The sequence below is a fragment of the Vespa mandarinia genome, chromosome 3 (assembly GCF_050613455.1).
Source record: "Vespa mandarinia isolate Hongniang chromosome 3, ASM5061345v1, whole genome shotgun sequence".
Lineage (NCBI taxonomy): Eukaryota > Metazoa > Arthropoda > Insecta > Hymenoptera > Vespidae > Vespa > Vespa mandarinia.
Genome location: NC_140812.1, coordinates 9377501 through 9392500, shown reverse-complemented (window position 1 = coordinate 9392500; position 15000 = coordinate 9377501). Strand labels below are relative to the sequence as shown.

Genomic DNA, 15000 nt, shown 5'->3' with positions numbered 1-15000 from the left:
TTTGTATTTATTTGTTAAAAATTAATCTCAGTCATCGAACAAGTCCAAAATGAAATTTTACGACTGATGATTTTGTTTATTAATGGGTCGCATCTTTAACATGTCGCTTTTGCGGGCTTCTTTTGTTCTTTTTTTTTCTTTTCTTCTTTTTTTCTTCTCCTCAAATAATAATGCCAGTTCATACTTATAAGCATTCACATTAGTTGAACTATCATAGTAATGCTAATAGACTAGTTGCTAATGTTACTGTCGAGGAAGGAAACTGACTACGTAATGCATGGTCTCTAACTAGAAGAGAAGGCGAATATTAATTCTGAATATAGTATGTGCAGATACTTTTGTTATTCATATTAGAGAGAAATAGAGAGAGAGAGAGAGAGAGAGAGAAAGAGAGAGAGAGAGAGATAGAGACATACATATAAATGTATGTATATATGCGTATTTATTTAAATGAACGAATAACTCATATTCCTTCTTGGACAGATAACTCTTAATGACGTCATAGAATTAAAAGAATATACATTTTATGTTCCCCCCTTTTTTTTTCTTTTCTCTTTTTTTTTTTTTTTTTGAGAATATAAAGTTCTGTATTATTAATTTTATATATGTATGTATGTATACATTAAATATAAAATATTATAAAATTATTATATTATTATTAATTATTAATTTTATATATATATATATGTAAAAAAAATTTTTTTATATAAATATAATACATAGTTTTCATTTATTAATAAATATCTTTTAATGATATCAAAAAATTTAATGAAGTACGCAATTGTATTCTTTTTCTTTCTAATGAATAATACAAAGTTTTAAATTATTAATTTTATGTACATATATATATATATATACATATATATATATATATATATATATATATATATATCCGCACGTATTTGCCGTAATCCATTTTTTTTTTTTTTTAATTAATTACCTAAATTTCTTTCTAAAGTAAAATATATTCGATTATATCATATAAAATAAAAGTATTGTTATGTAATGAAAAGTATTAAAGTTACATTTTTATTATATCATTTATTAATACGTGTACGTATTTATCAACATATGAATCGTTATTTTTTCAATCAATTGTTTTCTTATAAATAAAAACGAGAAGATATAAGTTAGTATGAAATTTAAAAAAGATTTTTTTCAAATGTTATATATAAATTTTTACTTTTATATATATTGTATTTCTTTTTTTTTTTTTAGGTATAATAAAAAGTTCAACATTTTTAATAAAATATATATATATATATATATATATAATATATATATTGGAAGGATCAATCAATTTATCGATAAAATTTGTTAAAGAGATAAAGAGACCTTTGTCATTCATAGTCATTCGAAGATTCGATGTCACCGTTGATCGTTTGCTTCGAGGATTCCCGAGCAGATCGGTAGCTTCATTTCAGGTCATGAAGTGACGACCATAACAGTGGTCAAGACGGTCTGCACTTTCCCTAACATTGCACAACCTGGTTACTGGTATACTGACGTAACCGAAAGTCTGAGAAAATAACATCGAATTATTCACCCCCATATATTTTTTCTTTTCCCTTTTTTTTTTTTTCTAGTCATCGTTAGCTTCATTTTCATATTTGTTTAGAATTAAGAATTTCCATCGTTGAAAATCATATGTAGTTTGTGATATATATATATATACAATGAAAATTAATATAATATATGTATGTATAAAATTTGAAAGAAATTAAAAATGAAATTATTCGTTTTAAATATAATCAAATGAAAGAAATCAAATCGAATGTATTGGTTTAACGTGTATCATCAGAAAATGGCGAAACTAATATTTACCTATTAGCGATTTGGTTCAAGGTTTAGATCCCTCGAATGACGCCCGATTACTGTCTTTTATCTTCTCGAGAGATTTCTTGACGTAATAAGATACAACATCCTGTATATATATATATATGTACATAACGAGAAAATTGCTGTTATCTGTCAATAACATAAAAATGATTTGAGATTTTTCTTTTTCTTTTTCATTTTTTTTTTCGTTTTTTTTTTGTCTTTAAATACATTCAACAAAATTTTTACTCGGGGGGTTTTCTTTTTTATTTTTTTTTTTTTAAATTTCGCTCGAATTTTATTTACCGAGGGATAAAAAGAATGGACGCGAGAGCATCACGCATTATCACGGTCTATCAAATTTAATTGAAAGATTTTTCATCGGAATTTTTTCATTTATTTATTTATTCATTCTTTTTATTTTTTATTTTTCTTCTAACGCCAATTTCTTCATATCTATATTAAAATCATATATATATATATATATATATATATATATATATATATTAAAATTATTAAATCACACATTGTTATTTATTTACAATATATTGTCGTAATAAAGGAAAATTTTTAAAAACATTTTCTCAACTTTTCGTTTTGCACTTTTCAAATATTTCATTTTTTTTCGCTCTTTAAAAAAGTACTACTTTAATTGTTAACACGTAATGCATACAAGTATAATTTAATATTAATGACGTAAAAGAAAATTTTAGATGTTATATTTGACGTCGTGTTAATAAAAATATCAGACTAAGCATGCATTTCACGAAATTTATTTTGTTAAAGATATTCACGTACTGAAGAAAAACAAACTATTGAAATAATTATCATTTTTTTTCTTCGTTCCCATCCTTTTATTTTCTACGTAAACAGATGATCATAAACACACATACAACATACAAAGACATCGATGTACGAATTCTTGAAAATTTTCATGTTTATCATCGATTATTCAAAAATAATTATCACACAACTGATCTAAGCTTTAAATGTGAACGTGACTTTAATTGAAATTATTGAATTTGTTTTTTTTTTTTTTTTTTTTTTTTTTTTTTTATAATAAAAAGATGGAATACGTATGATAAATTAGAAATAATAATTTCGTTTTTGAAATTCTTCTTGATTGATAAAAAATAAATAAGAGAGTGATCTATATGAAAATGAAAAAAATATTTTATATATATATATATATATATATATATATATATATATATATATTATAGTAGCAATGGAATGACCGATAACTAAACTTTGTAATATACATCTATTTATCCATTATTTCATTTTATTTTATTTTATTTTATTTTATTTTATTTTATTTTATTTTATTTTATTTAATAATTAAATAATTATAATATATATTATATATAATAAATACATATATAATATATATATATATATATATATATATATACTTGTTATACCATAATATGTACATACATAACAAGTGTTATAATTATGTCATATAAATTTTATATTAATTATTGATCAATTATATAGACTAACAAAAAGAGATATTACATTATAAAATCTATGTTTATTAAATAATTAATAAAATTCGTTTGGAATAATTAAAATTAGAAAACGAGGAAAAACAAAGTAATTATACATAAAACATTCTATCTATTATTTCAAAGTTAAATAATTATAATATTTAATTTTTATACACACACACACACACACATATATATATATATAATATATATAATATGTATATAACAAATACATATATGATATATAAAAATACATTAATTTCAATTGAATTATAAATTCGATTTGGAAATTTTAATGATTTCGTTAATATCAGATTGTATCGTAACCAATCGTATTCGCAGTTATTCGAGTCCACGAGAAAATGTCATGAAGTTGTATGAAAGAAGGAGACGAAACAGGTCGCTGCGTTATACCAACCAGCAGACGTGAAAGCGGTTGATCCGGCTGCTACTGTTGCCATTGCTGTTTAATGTTGCCATAGCTATTGCTGTTGCTAATGCTCTTGCTCTTGCTCTTGCTCTTGCCAGGAATTATGTAAATCCCAGGAAGAACGTTCAAATATGGCTTAGTCGAGTTCTACTTATATCTAATATATGTATGCGTTATATTAATATCGTTATTCATAATATCAAAACGTTCCAATAATATTTTCTTCAATGATTATGAATTTGATGGATTATTTATTTGAAAAAGAAAAGAAAACGACGAAAGGAACAAAAAAAAAGAAAAAAAAAAAGGAAGGGAAAACAAATTAGAATATTTCTTGAAAATATTTTAATCAAATATTTGAAAAAGTTTATATGCATATCAAACGGAATATACAGTTCTTTTAATACATGTATATATATATATATATATATATATATATATATATATATATATATATATACAAATAATAATAATAATGATAATAAATCAAAAAGCTTTCGAATACTAACTGTGACACTAATAGAATAAGGTGAATGTACTCTCTGTAAAATAAACATCTAATCTTAGACAGATAGTAGTAAGATCAACTGTATATATATATAGATATATATATATGTATATATATATATTTTTTTTTTGTCATTTTACTTACAATCAGTATACTTGATAATTACGATAATATGAAAATAATAAAATAATTAAGATAATGCAAAAAAATGAAATTCATTAAAGTATAAATTTAATAATAATTTTATAAAATTAAACGACGTTTGTTTTTTTTTTCTTTCTTATTGTTTTGTTTTGTTTTGTTTTTTTTTTTTTCTTTAACGAACAATGTCATAAAAAAATTTGAGTAAACTTTTACAAATAATGTGTCATTCTAAGGAAACGGAGAAAGAGAGAATGAGATAGATATAAAGAGAAAAAGAAAAAGAGTGAGAAAGAGAGAGAGACAAAAGTGAGAGGCAAAAAAAGAAAGAGAAAGAACAAAAGAGAGAGAGAGAGAGAGAAAGAGAGGAGGGGGGAGAGGGAGAGAGAGAGGCAGATAGAGAGAAAAGATTTTAAATCGAAATATTAAAGGATTATATATATATATATATATTGGGGTTTAATTATCGTAAATTAGATTGAATCTATTATTAAAGAAAAAAAAAATTTATCAGACGATAATAAAAAAAAAAATAAAATATTACGAAAGTTTTAAAAAATATCTTTGAATTCAAATACAAAATATCTGTTCTATATATCCAAATATGTTGACACGCATATATATATATATATATATATGTGTGTGTGTGTGTGTTTTTATAGAGAAGATTTTTAACTAATTAATGAATATCGATAAAATTTGATTTCGACGAAACGAAAAACGAATAATATTCATTTATTTATAAATTTTTCTTTCTTTTTCTTATTTTTATTTTTACATTTTTTTTCTTTCTTTTCGTTTCTTTTTTTTTTCATCACGAGATAAGGTAAATCTTTATCGACCATATATATATATATATACATATATATGTATGTAATTACTGTCTTTTCTGTTTTATTATTCCTTTTCTTTTTTTATTGATTACAAATTGTATATATAATTCGACGATTCAAGATCAACGGGTTAAAATTTGGTGAATAAATTTTTAAGAACGTATATAAATACATATCGAATTTAACATTGAAACGATGAAGAAATACATGTATATATGTAACACAATGGACAGTTGTAGGTCAATATATTTTTTGTTTATCGAAAATTGTCTGGAGAAAAATATTCTTAACAATTTTAAAAAATAAAACGTATCAATAAATGCTCAGTATTATTCTCGGTCTCAATGTTAATCTTCTCTCTTTCTCTCTCTTTATCTTACTCGACCTTTGCTCGATACGACGCTATATATATATATATATATTTTCTTTTTTCTTTGTTTTTTTTTCCCCTATGCAATTATGCATTCATGTGCTTTTTATGCAAATACAATAAAAAGGGTTTTCGAACGTAAACAATCGACCTTTGGAATATAATTTATAAAGATTGATGTCAATGAAGAAAAAAATTGAAAAAAGTGAATTTAGAAAGAAAGCCGCCATTAATAATGGCGATGATAATGACATTTCGATTGACTTCTCTCTCTCTCTCTCTCTCTCTCTCTCTCTCTCTCTCTCTCTCTCTCTCTCTCTCTCTCTCTCTCTCTCTCTCTCTCTCTTTCTGGTTTTTCTTTCCGTTTTTTTATTTATCCTTTCTACTTCATCAGTTTTTCAATGTGGCTTTTCATTATGCAGAAATTTTTTAGACTGCATTCAGTAAGAATACAATGTCGTCATTGAACGTACGAAAAAAATCTAACTCATCAATAGCTTCATGTTTACCGATAGATTCCACCTGTGTAAGGACGATAAGAAGAATCGAAACGTATTGTTAAACGAGACATTTGTTCTTTTTATTCGTACGATTTTAATTTAAAAAAAGAAAAAAGAAAAAAAAAGAGAAGAAGAAAAAGGGAAAAAAAATTTACAGCTCCAAAGGTAAATCGAGAGATCTCTACATTATCGGCAAGAATTTTACATATTAAAATATTCCTTTCAATCTGAAATAATTACATTTCTCATTTTCTTTGTACTCTCTCTAACTTGCATGATAGATCTACATTATCGACAAAAAATTTTTAATATCGAAAGTTTTCATTTCAATGTTGTATATTTTTGTTTCTTTGATTTTTTTTTTCTTTTTTTTTTTATTTATTTATTAGATTAATTCAATTAGTCAATTAACTCTTCAATGGTGATATTAAACTGAAGACGTTTCTCGTGATACCATTTATTATATATTCCTGTACGTATCATTTAAAACTATGTATTATTAGTAAAGTCGAGAAAAAATAAAAATAAAATATTATTATATAAAAAGAAAATATTAAAATATTATATTAAAATATTAAATTTTATATATTATTTCTCTCTCTTCTTTTATCATATGAGTTTACATCGATACTCGACGATCAACATTTCATATTAAATGTTTTAAGCTTGAATAGCATATGTAGTGCCATCTTTCGGAATATTAAGGAACTCTTTTATATGAAATTATATTCATTGATAAGGAGCATATCAATCGTATCAACGAATAATCATTTTCGACACAAGTATACAAGAAATAATGAAAGTTTGCTTTATTATTAAACGATTAAATTACGCGTGTTATTATACAAATATTCCTAACATTCATCTACAATCTTTTATACGTTTATATGTATTTCAATATCAATAATTATCATTATTTGAGGAGAAATATTTCATTATAGATATTTCATCTTTCATATATGTATGTATAAAAATATGGTGTATATGTATAAAAAAGAATGAAAAAAAAAAAAAATTGAAAAAATTACCTCTATAGATTAATTAATTTCATATAATAAAATGATGATTGCGCATAAAGATTATATTATGCAGAAAACTATTAGTTGCAAAAGATTTTTGTAACATCTTTTTTTCAATTTTTAATATAGGATACACAATATATATATATATATATATATATATATATATATACATATATACACATACATATTTACCTTAATGCCCATATTAATTAATTTTATAAATGATACATGCATATGTATGTTCGTCAGACGAATTATCCTTTCACTGAATCTACAATTGGTAGGCACGATCTAATAAACTGTAAATTTATTCATTAGAGTTGTTGGTCACTACCGACGACCACTTTCACGTGCAATTACGAACACTGTTTTCTGTACATTGAAAAGCATGCATAGACAGACACAATTAGATTCGCGAATAACAATTAAATTCTATGCCAATTCGATGTACTTTCTTACAATTTATCATTCGAGTCCAATAATATTCTCCCTTCGTAATTTGTCTCGTTCTTCTATTTATTTATTTATTTATTTTTTCTTTTTTTCTATTTTCCTTTTTTTTTTTTTTTTTTTATAGATTACGTAGTCCAAAAAAATCTTGTTAGATTCAAGAAAGAAGAAAAAAGAAAAAAAAAAAAAAGGAATTCGAAACGAATTTCATATAACGAACGTAGATAATAAAAATATCGGATAACGCAAATCAAAAATGAATAAATTCGAAATGGACGAAACGTTGATCAAATAAATATTATGATTATTACATACTAATGTTTTTGCTAGAAGTTTTTAATTGTTTTCAAAGAAGTTCGTAAAAGATTCTGAGACTATAATTTAACATAAAATAAAAATTTGTATTCAAGGCAAATTCATAGATACTCATTGTGTATCGCTCACGTTCTTACGATTATGATTGGTGGTGCACCTTGAAAAGTATACACAACGAATGCATGAGAGATATGATTAAAAGAAAAGAAAGGAAAAAAAAAGAGAAAAAAAAAAGAAAGAAAAGAAGAAAGAAAAGGAAAAAAGATTAATAAAAATTAACAACCAAAAAAAGTTCAAGGATCATTCCTTTTCCCCCGCTCCTTTCCTCCCCCTCATCTTAAATTATTCGACCATGGTCTCGCAAATTTCTCGATATCGTACTGTAGGGAGAGAGAGGAAAAAAAAGGACAAAACAAGAAAAAAAAGAAAAAGAAAAAATCCCCCCAGATAATATAAGAAAAAATTCTTTTCGATATTTGTCGATTCAAGTTGCGCGCCATTTTTTTCTTATTTTCTTTTTTTCTTTTTTTTTTCATTTGTTGTTTTTAATTTTTTTTTTTTTCTTTTTCACTCTATCCGATAATAAGAAAAATATTATCGTTCTAAGACAATAACTCACTTTGTTATTCCGTCGCTCCAACTGAACATCTTCTTGATCTTTTCCCGTTGTTTGGTGTCATCCTTATTGTAGTCCGCCATTTTTCTTGATTCTTCTTCGCTCCCTTGTCTTTTGTCGTTGTTATGGTTGTCGATACTATTTTTATTCTTTTTTTTATTTTTTTTTTCTTCTCCTTTTAAAAGTTAATCGCCAAATCGAAAGGAACTTTCACGGGAGCAAATTTCAACGATCAAATCTCAATGTCGATACATTTTTTTTCTTTTTCTTCTTTTTTTTTTTTTTACTCTTCCCTTTTTCTCCCTCTTTTCTCTCTCTTTCTCTCTCTCTCTCACTCTTTGTCCTTCTTCCCCACTTTCGACTTCTTTCTAGATCGAAATCAACTGTTTCCAAGTATGGCACTGAAAAAGAAAAAAGAAAAACAAATCTTTTATCAAATTGTTCAAATTGATCTAATCACATTTTTTTTTATTATTAATTATTCCAATTTATGTCTTCGTTTTTTTTTTCTTAATACATATATATATAATCATCCAAATCACAATTAAAAAAATGTTATATAGAAAGTTATGTCTCTGTCTGCATTGATTATTATAAAAAAAAAAAAAAAAAAAAAAAAAAAAAAAAGTAAACTAGCAACGAGTTAATTCGTTCGAACACTTTTTTCTGCGTTTTTTCGTTTCGTTCTTTTTTTTATTTTTTTTTTTTTTTTTTTCGAAACATGTATACGTAAATTAACATAGCAAGGCAAAAATTTTCGAAAAAATTAGAATTAATTTTTGATCATCACTTGAAACATCAAAAACATTTATTCTGTCGTTATTAAACGAAACGATCAAAATGTTTTTTTAATCGTTATATTATATTATCTTATATATTAGGAAGAGTCAATTAATTCAATGATATCGTAAGAAAGTGAAACGAAAAATAAAATGCAATGAGCAAAGATGTTTTTTTTCTTTTTTTTTTTTCTTTATAATACATGCAAAGAAAGTGTATGATTTCTAGTTTTGTTAATTCTCGAGGCAATTAAGAAGTAAAATCAAGATATTCTAAATGTTCCAATTTAAATATTATCGTAAACTCTATATAAATCATTTCGTGTAAGATAATATCCAATATACTACAAAAATGATATATCTACCAAGATGTGATAATGAATGATCTTAATCATAATCATAATGAATCTAGATATTATACTATGCCTATTTAATTAAAAAAAAAAAAAAAAAAAAAATTATGTCGACTTCATTAATTCGAAAGATCGAAAAACTTCGTGAATATTTAAAAAAAAAAAAAAAAACAAATTTTCTCGTATTCGAAAACTCCGTTTCTTTTCTTTTTTCTTTTCTAATCTTTTGTTTGTTGTTTCTTTTTGCTGTGTTATTTCTTTTTTATTGCCAAGCATTGAATCTAAATGTATAAAATGTTTCGGCCATGTTTGAATTTTTCCCCCCATTTCTTTTTTGCTTTTTTCTTTTTTTTTCTTTTTTTTTTTGCTCCCGATAACCGAATTAGGGACATAATAAAAGTTTTTCTTGACGAAATTTTTTGTAAGAAAAACTTTTAATTAATTAATTATAAAATAATTATATATTTTTGTTATTTGCCTTTTTGGATTAAAAATTTGTTCTTGACAATTAAAATGAACGCGTCACTTGTATTAGTATATACATATCACACAAGTTTATTATTACTAACACAGAGATCAAGAAAAGGGGTCAGTATATCTCTAACACGTTCTTAGTTCATTTTTTTCCCGCGCTAGTCGCTACAATCGTACGAAATTTATTTACCCTTATAAATAACTTTAAAAACTGGCCATTTCAACAAAAAAAGAAAAAAAAATATATATATATATATTTACAAAGTGTCTATTGTGTTTTACACATTTTCACGATGAATAAATGTTACTTGTGTGTGTGTGTGTGTGTGTGTGTGTGTGTGTGTTCGTATGTACATGTAAATAATTCATACAAAATTTACATAAATTTCATTAATGATTTTATGTAAATCTTGTATGTTAATTATGTAAATCAATATTTTATAATATATTACAGTAAATACAATATTTGCCTCGTAAACAAATTTACATTAAATGATTATTTGTAATATTTTTAACTTATTTCATATTCCTTTATAATTCTTATTATTTTTAAAATATACACCGCGGCCATTTGCTTTTTTTCTCCGTACGATCAACAAGATTCACACGCGATCATGTGATCTTTTTCTATGCGTGGAATACATAATAAAATCAAGTTATGTACATTTTCGTATGTATACTAATCATTCTTTTTTTATTTCCATTTTTTTTTTTTTTTTTTTTTTTTTTTATTTAAAGAAACACGATTTTCCTCTTGTCGCGATGACAAAAACTTTTCTTTGAAACGGTACAGACAATGAAGAAAAAAAAGAAAAAAAAAAAAACGCGCAATTATAATTTTGCTTCTTGATTACAACTTCGTAAAATATAATTCGTGAAAATTCGATTGATCGAACGAACATGAACAACAAGATAATTAATGTTGAATATCTCTGTATAATTTATTATATTATCATTGAATTTTAATAATTCTCTGTATCTCTTTCCTTTTATTTTTTTATTTTTCGAAAATATTATCATTTGGAATCTTTTAAAATTATTTTTGTAATATCTACACACATTGTACGTTATAATATCTAACGATACAACGTAGATTTTAGACGAAGTAAATAGTAATAATATGAAAATATTTTTGAGAAATATTGACAACAGTGGTAACAAAAATCTTAGATACGTCACTGTATTCAGGAACGAAAGTATAACCTCTACGGATCCATCGTATATATTGGAGGTCACACAAGAAATTTCTACGTACTACCTACGATCCTTTCTTTCATATTTGGAATGATAAAATCGATCTGTTTATATACGTTCCATAATAAATAAATTTATTTATCCGTTATAAATAAAAGAGACAAAAAAGAATCATTATCATAACATGGCGGTCGAACAATTATTTATAAATATACAAAATCAAAAATTAACAATTTCTATTGTTATTTTATAAATAACTATTTTTAAAAGGGTGAACATATTCGTGGATTAATATTTCATAGATATTGTAAAAATTCTTTTCAAAAAAGGCGGCGAAGTGATTGTAAATAAATGTACATAAGTTTGAAAGATTAATGAAATTAAAAAAAAAGAAAGAAAATAACAAATTTGATTGATTTCTTTTTTCAAATAATTTTTTCTTGTATCAAAAAAAAAAAAAGAAAGAAAAAGATAAATAAAGAAAGAAAGATAGAAAGAGAGAAAGAAATTCATTAAACTAAAACAAATTTTGTTAGTGCAAAATTGAAAATAAAAAGAAATAAAATAAAATAAAATAAACTAAAATATAGACAAATTATCAAGATAAAGTAAAAGTAAAAGTAAAAGTATAGAAAAAGAGAAGACCAGTATTTTTATGACAGAGAATTAGTATAATCGAAGTACTATGTATTTCAGTTTAATGTCTGACATTATATTAAATATTTCCATACGACTTTGTACGATTTTTAATTCGATTCCTTTGTGCTTAAAATTTAAAAAACAAAAAAAAAAAAAAAAAAAAAAAGAAGAAAAAAAAAAAAGAAAATTTTCAATGTCACGAGATGCAATCCAGATATGCGCACACGTGCGCGTGTGTCAAATATTTTGATTGAAATATGAAATGTAAGGAAAATTTTTTTGAATACCTAACAAAAAACCAATTTTTTTGAATATTTAACAAAAAAACAAATTATAAAATTTTACAACTTTATCATAAACCATCTGTTACATACAATATATCGTGAATAAATAATGTTTTGATATATCGTGCATAAAAATTATTTTAATTTATTGATATTTGTCAAGGATAAGTAATCGATAACTTTTCTATGATCTTTCATTGAAATGTGTCTGTGCAAGACACTTTTTCCTCTTTTTTTTTTTCCTTTCTATCTTCTTTTTTTTCTGTTTTTATTCAGATAATGATTAAGTGAAGAGAAAAAAAAGAAAAGAGGAGAAAAAAAAATTATACATAATTTAAAAATCTACATGTAGAAAATGGCTTGTTATATGTGCGTATACACAAGGACGGAAATTGCATAGGAGACATAACCTCGATGATCAAGCCAACTAAGAAGCTTTCTCTTACATATGTATGACATATATGTGTATTGGATACTCTAAACTTTTAACTTTATTTTTCTTTTCATTTTTATTTTCATATGAATAATTAATTGCTCCTTTTTAACACAATTAATTTTTATAATAAAGTACAATTTTTATGTGTATCCTAATTTAATTTGTTTGGTTTTTCTTTTTTTTTTTTTTTTTCATTTTTATTTTTATTTCAATATCAATCGACAATTAATTGATCTCTAAAAATGCGATTATTGTAAAATATTACTTCATTATGTTTCAATTAAATATGGACGCTTTATGTAAATTTTTAAATTACTTTTCTTCTCTAATTAAATGTTGCTAATTATTCTAATTGAGTACTTCTTCTTTTTTTCTTTCTGTAAATATATATATACGTATATATATATATATATATATATATATATATATATATATATATATATATATACGTGTATGTGTACATATAGTTAATAATAATAATTATAATTATTAGTATATAAATATATTACTTTTTAAAACAAATAATTCAACGTCTAATTTTAACATTAATTAATATCAATTACCTCTAATATATACATACACGCACGCACACGCACATTAACAATGAATGAATGATGATGATAATAAAAAAAAAAAAAAGAACATTATCATAATAATAATAATAATAATAATAATAAGAAGAAGAAGAAGAAGAAGAAAATCTAATCAATAAGCTTTGGGAGTATGTTAATATTATATTTCTTGAAAAAAAAAAAAAAGAAACAAAAAGAAGAAAAGGAAAGAAGATTTAAAACTCAATATTATATAGTTATTCGTTTGAAATGCTTTTTATCACGTCATTAAAAGTCGAATAAAAAAAAAAAAAAAGAATAATTTAATCTGAAGAAACAATTTACTTTTAATGATTCTCATTAAACGATCACAAATAGATACACAGACTGACAGGCAGGTACAGTCAGTCAGGTAGGCAGGTAGGCAGGCAGGCAGGCGGACAAACAGGTAGTCAGGAAGGCAGGAAGGCAGGCGGACAAACAGGTAGTCAGGAAGGCAGGCAGGCAGGCGGACAAACAGGCAGGCAAACAGACGGACAGACAGGCAGGCAGGCAGGCACGGAGACAGGTAGGCAGACAAATAGGGAGACAGGTAGGCAGACAGACAGGCAGACAAACAGGGAGACAGGTAGGCAGACAGACAGGCAGACAGACAGGGAGACAGGTAGGAAGTCAGGCAGGCAGGCAGGTGGACAAACAGACAGGGAGTCAGGTAGGTAGATAGACAGGCAGGCAGACAGGTAGGCAGGCAAGCAGACAGACAGACAAACAGACAGATAAAAAGAGAGAGAGAGAGAGAGAGAGAGAGAGAGAGAAGATATTTTATAGGATAATCAACGTTTAACATGTGCAACATAACGCATACACACTCACATATATTCGCATGTATATACATATATACAGGTATGCGCATACACATACACATACACATACACATACACATACACATACACATACAAACGTGCATACGTGCTTATGTGTAACGTTAACTAGAGAACGAGAGAGTTTCAAATTCCATAAATTAGAACGTGCTCGTTACGATGGTGTTGTAATATAACGGTCTAAATGTTATCTTAATATCCAGGAAGGTTTCAATATTTTGTTACGTCATAAAAAAAAAAAAAAAAAAAAAATCCAACTAGGGACTATTGTAAAAGCAGGATATTTCGAACAGTAAGCCAGTTTTGCATAATCTCTTAGAGTTAACTATCTCGATCAAAGTTCATTTAGATTTACTACGTCATTCCTCCTGTTATTTATCATTCATTAACGTTTTCATCCAATCTCTAACAAATTTCTTTTATCCAGGAAGTATACATAACCATACATCTGTATTGGTGTATATACGAGCGAGTACGTTTGTAATACTAAATATTATGTATTATAAATATTAGACATATATATATATATATATATTGTCGATATATAATCCTTATAGCAAAAGTAATTTTACATTTTTCAAAATTAATTGATTTCTTTAATTAATCGATTTCTTTCTTTCTTTCTTTCTTTCTTTCTTTCTTTCTTTCTTTCTTTCTTTCTTTTTTTCTTTTTCTTCTTTTTTTTCTTTCTAACGAATAAAATTGATTCGAATTAACGAATAAATAATTTCATACGCTAGTAATTTAATTATAAAAACTAATTTAATTTCTTTCTGCAGAAAGTATAAATTTACGTATGTGTGCGTGTATAATAATATTATAATGAACGAAAGTATTTTTACGTTTTACGAAATTAATCAATTTCTTTTTACTTTATTTTGTAGGTCGTATAAAGTGATTTAAATTTAAGATT

At 24.8% G+C, this 15000-nt stretch overlaps 1 protein-coding gene across 2 annotated transcripts in view; it reads right to left on the bottom strand.

The window, feature by feature from the left end:
- The window catches only part of snu (ABC-type transporter snustorr), a 52384-nt gene that overhangs the window by 35788 nt on the left and 1596 nt on the right, over positions 1–15000 (bottom strand). For both annotated transcript variants that reach the window (XM_085655615.1, XM_035874018.2), the window contains one exon: positions 8500–8897. In XM_085655615.1, the coding sequence (XP_085511741.1) occupies positions 8500–8579 (80 nt within the window). In that variant the 5' untranslated portion in view covers positions 8580–8897. The remainder of the gene's footprint in view (positions 1–8499; positions 8898–15000) is intronic.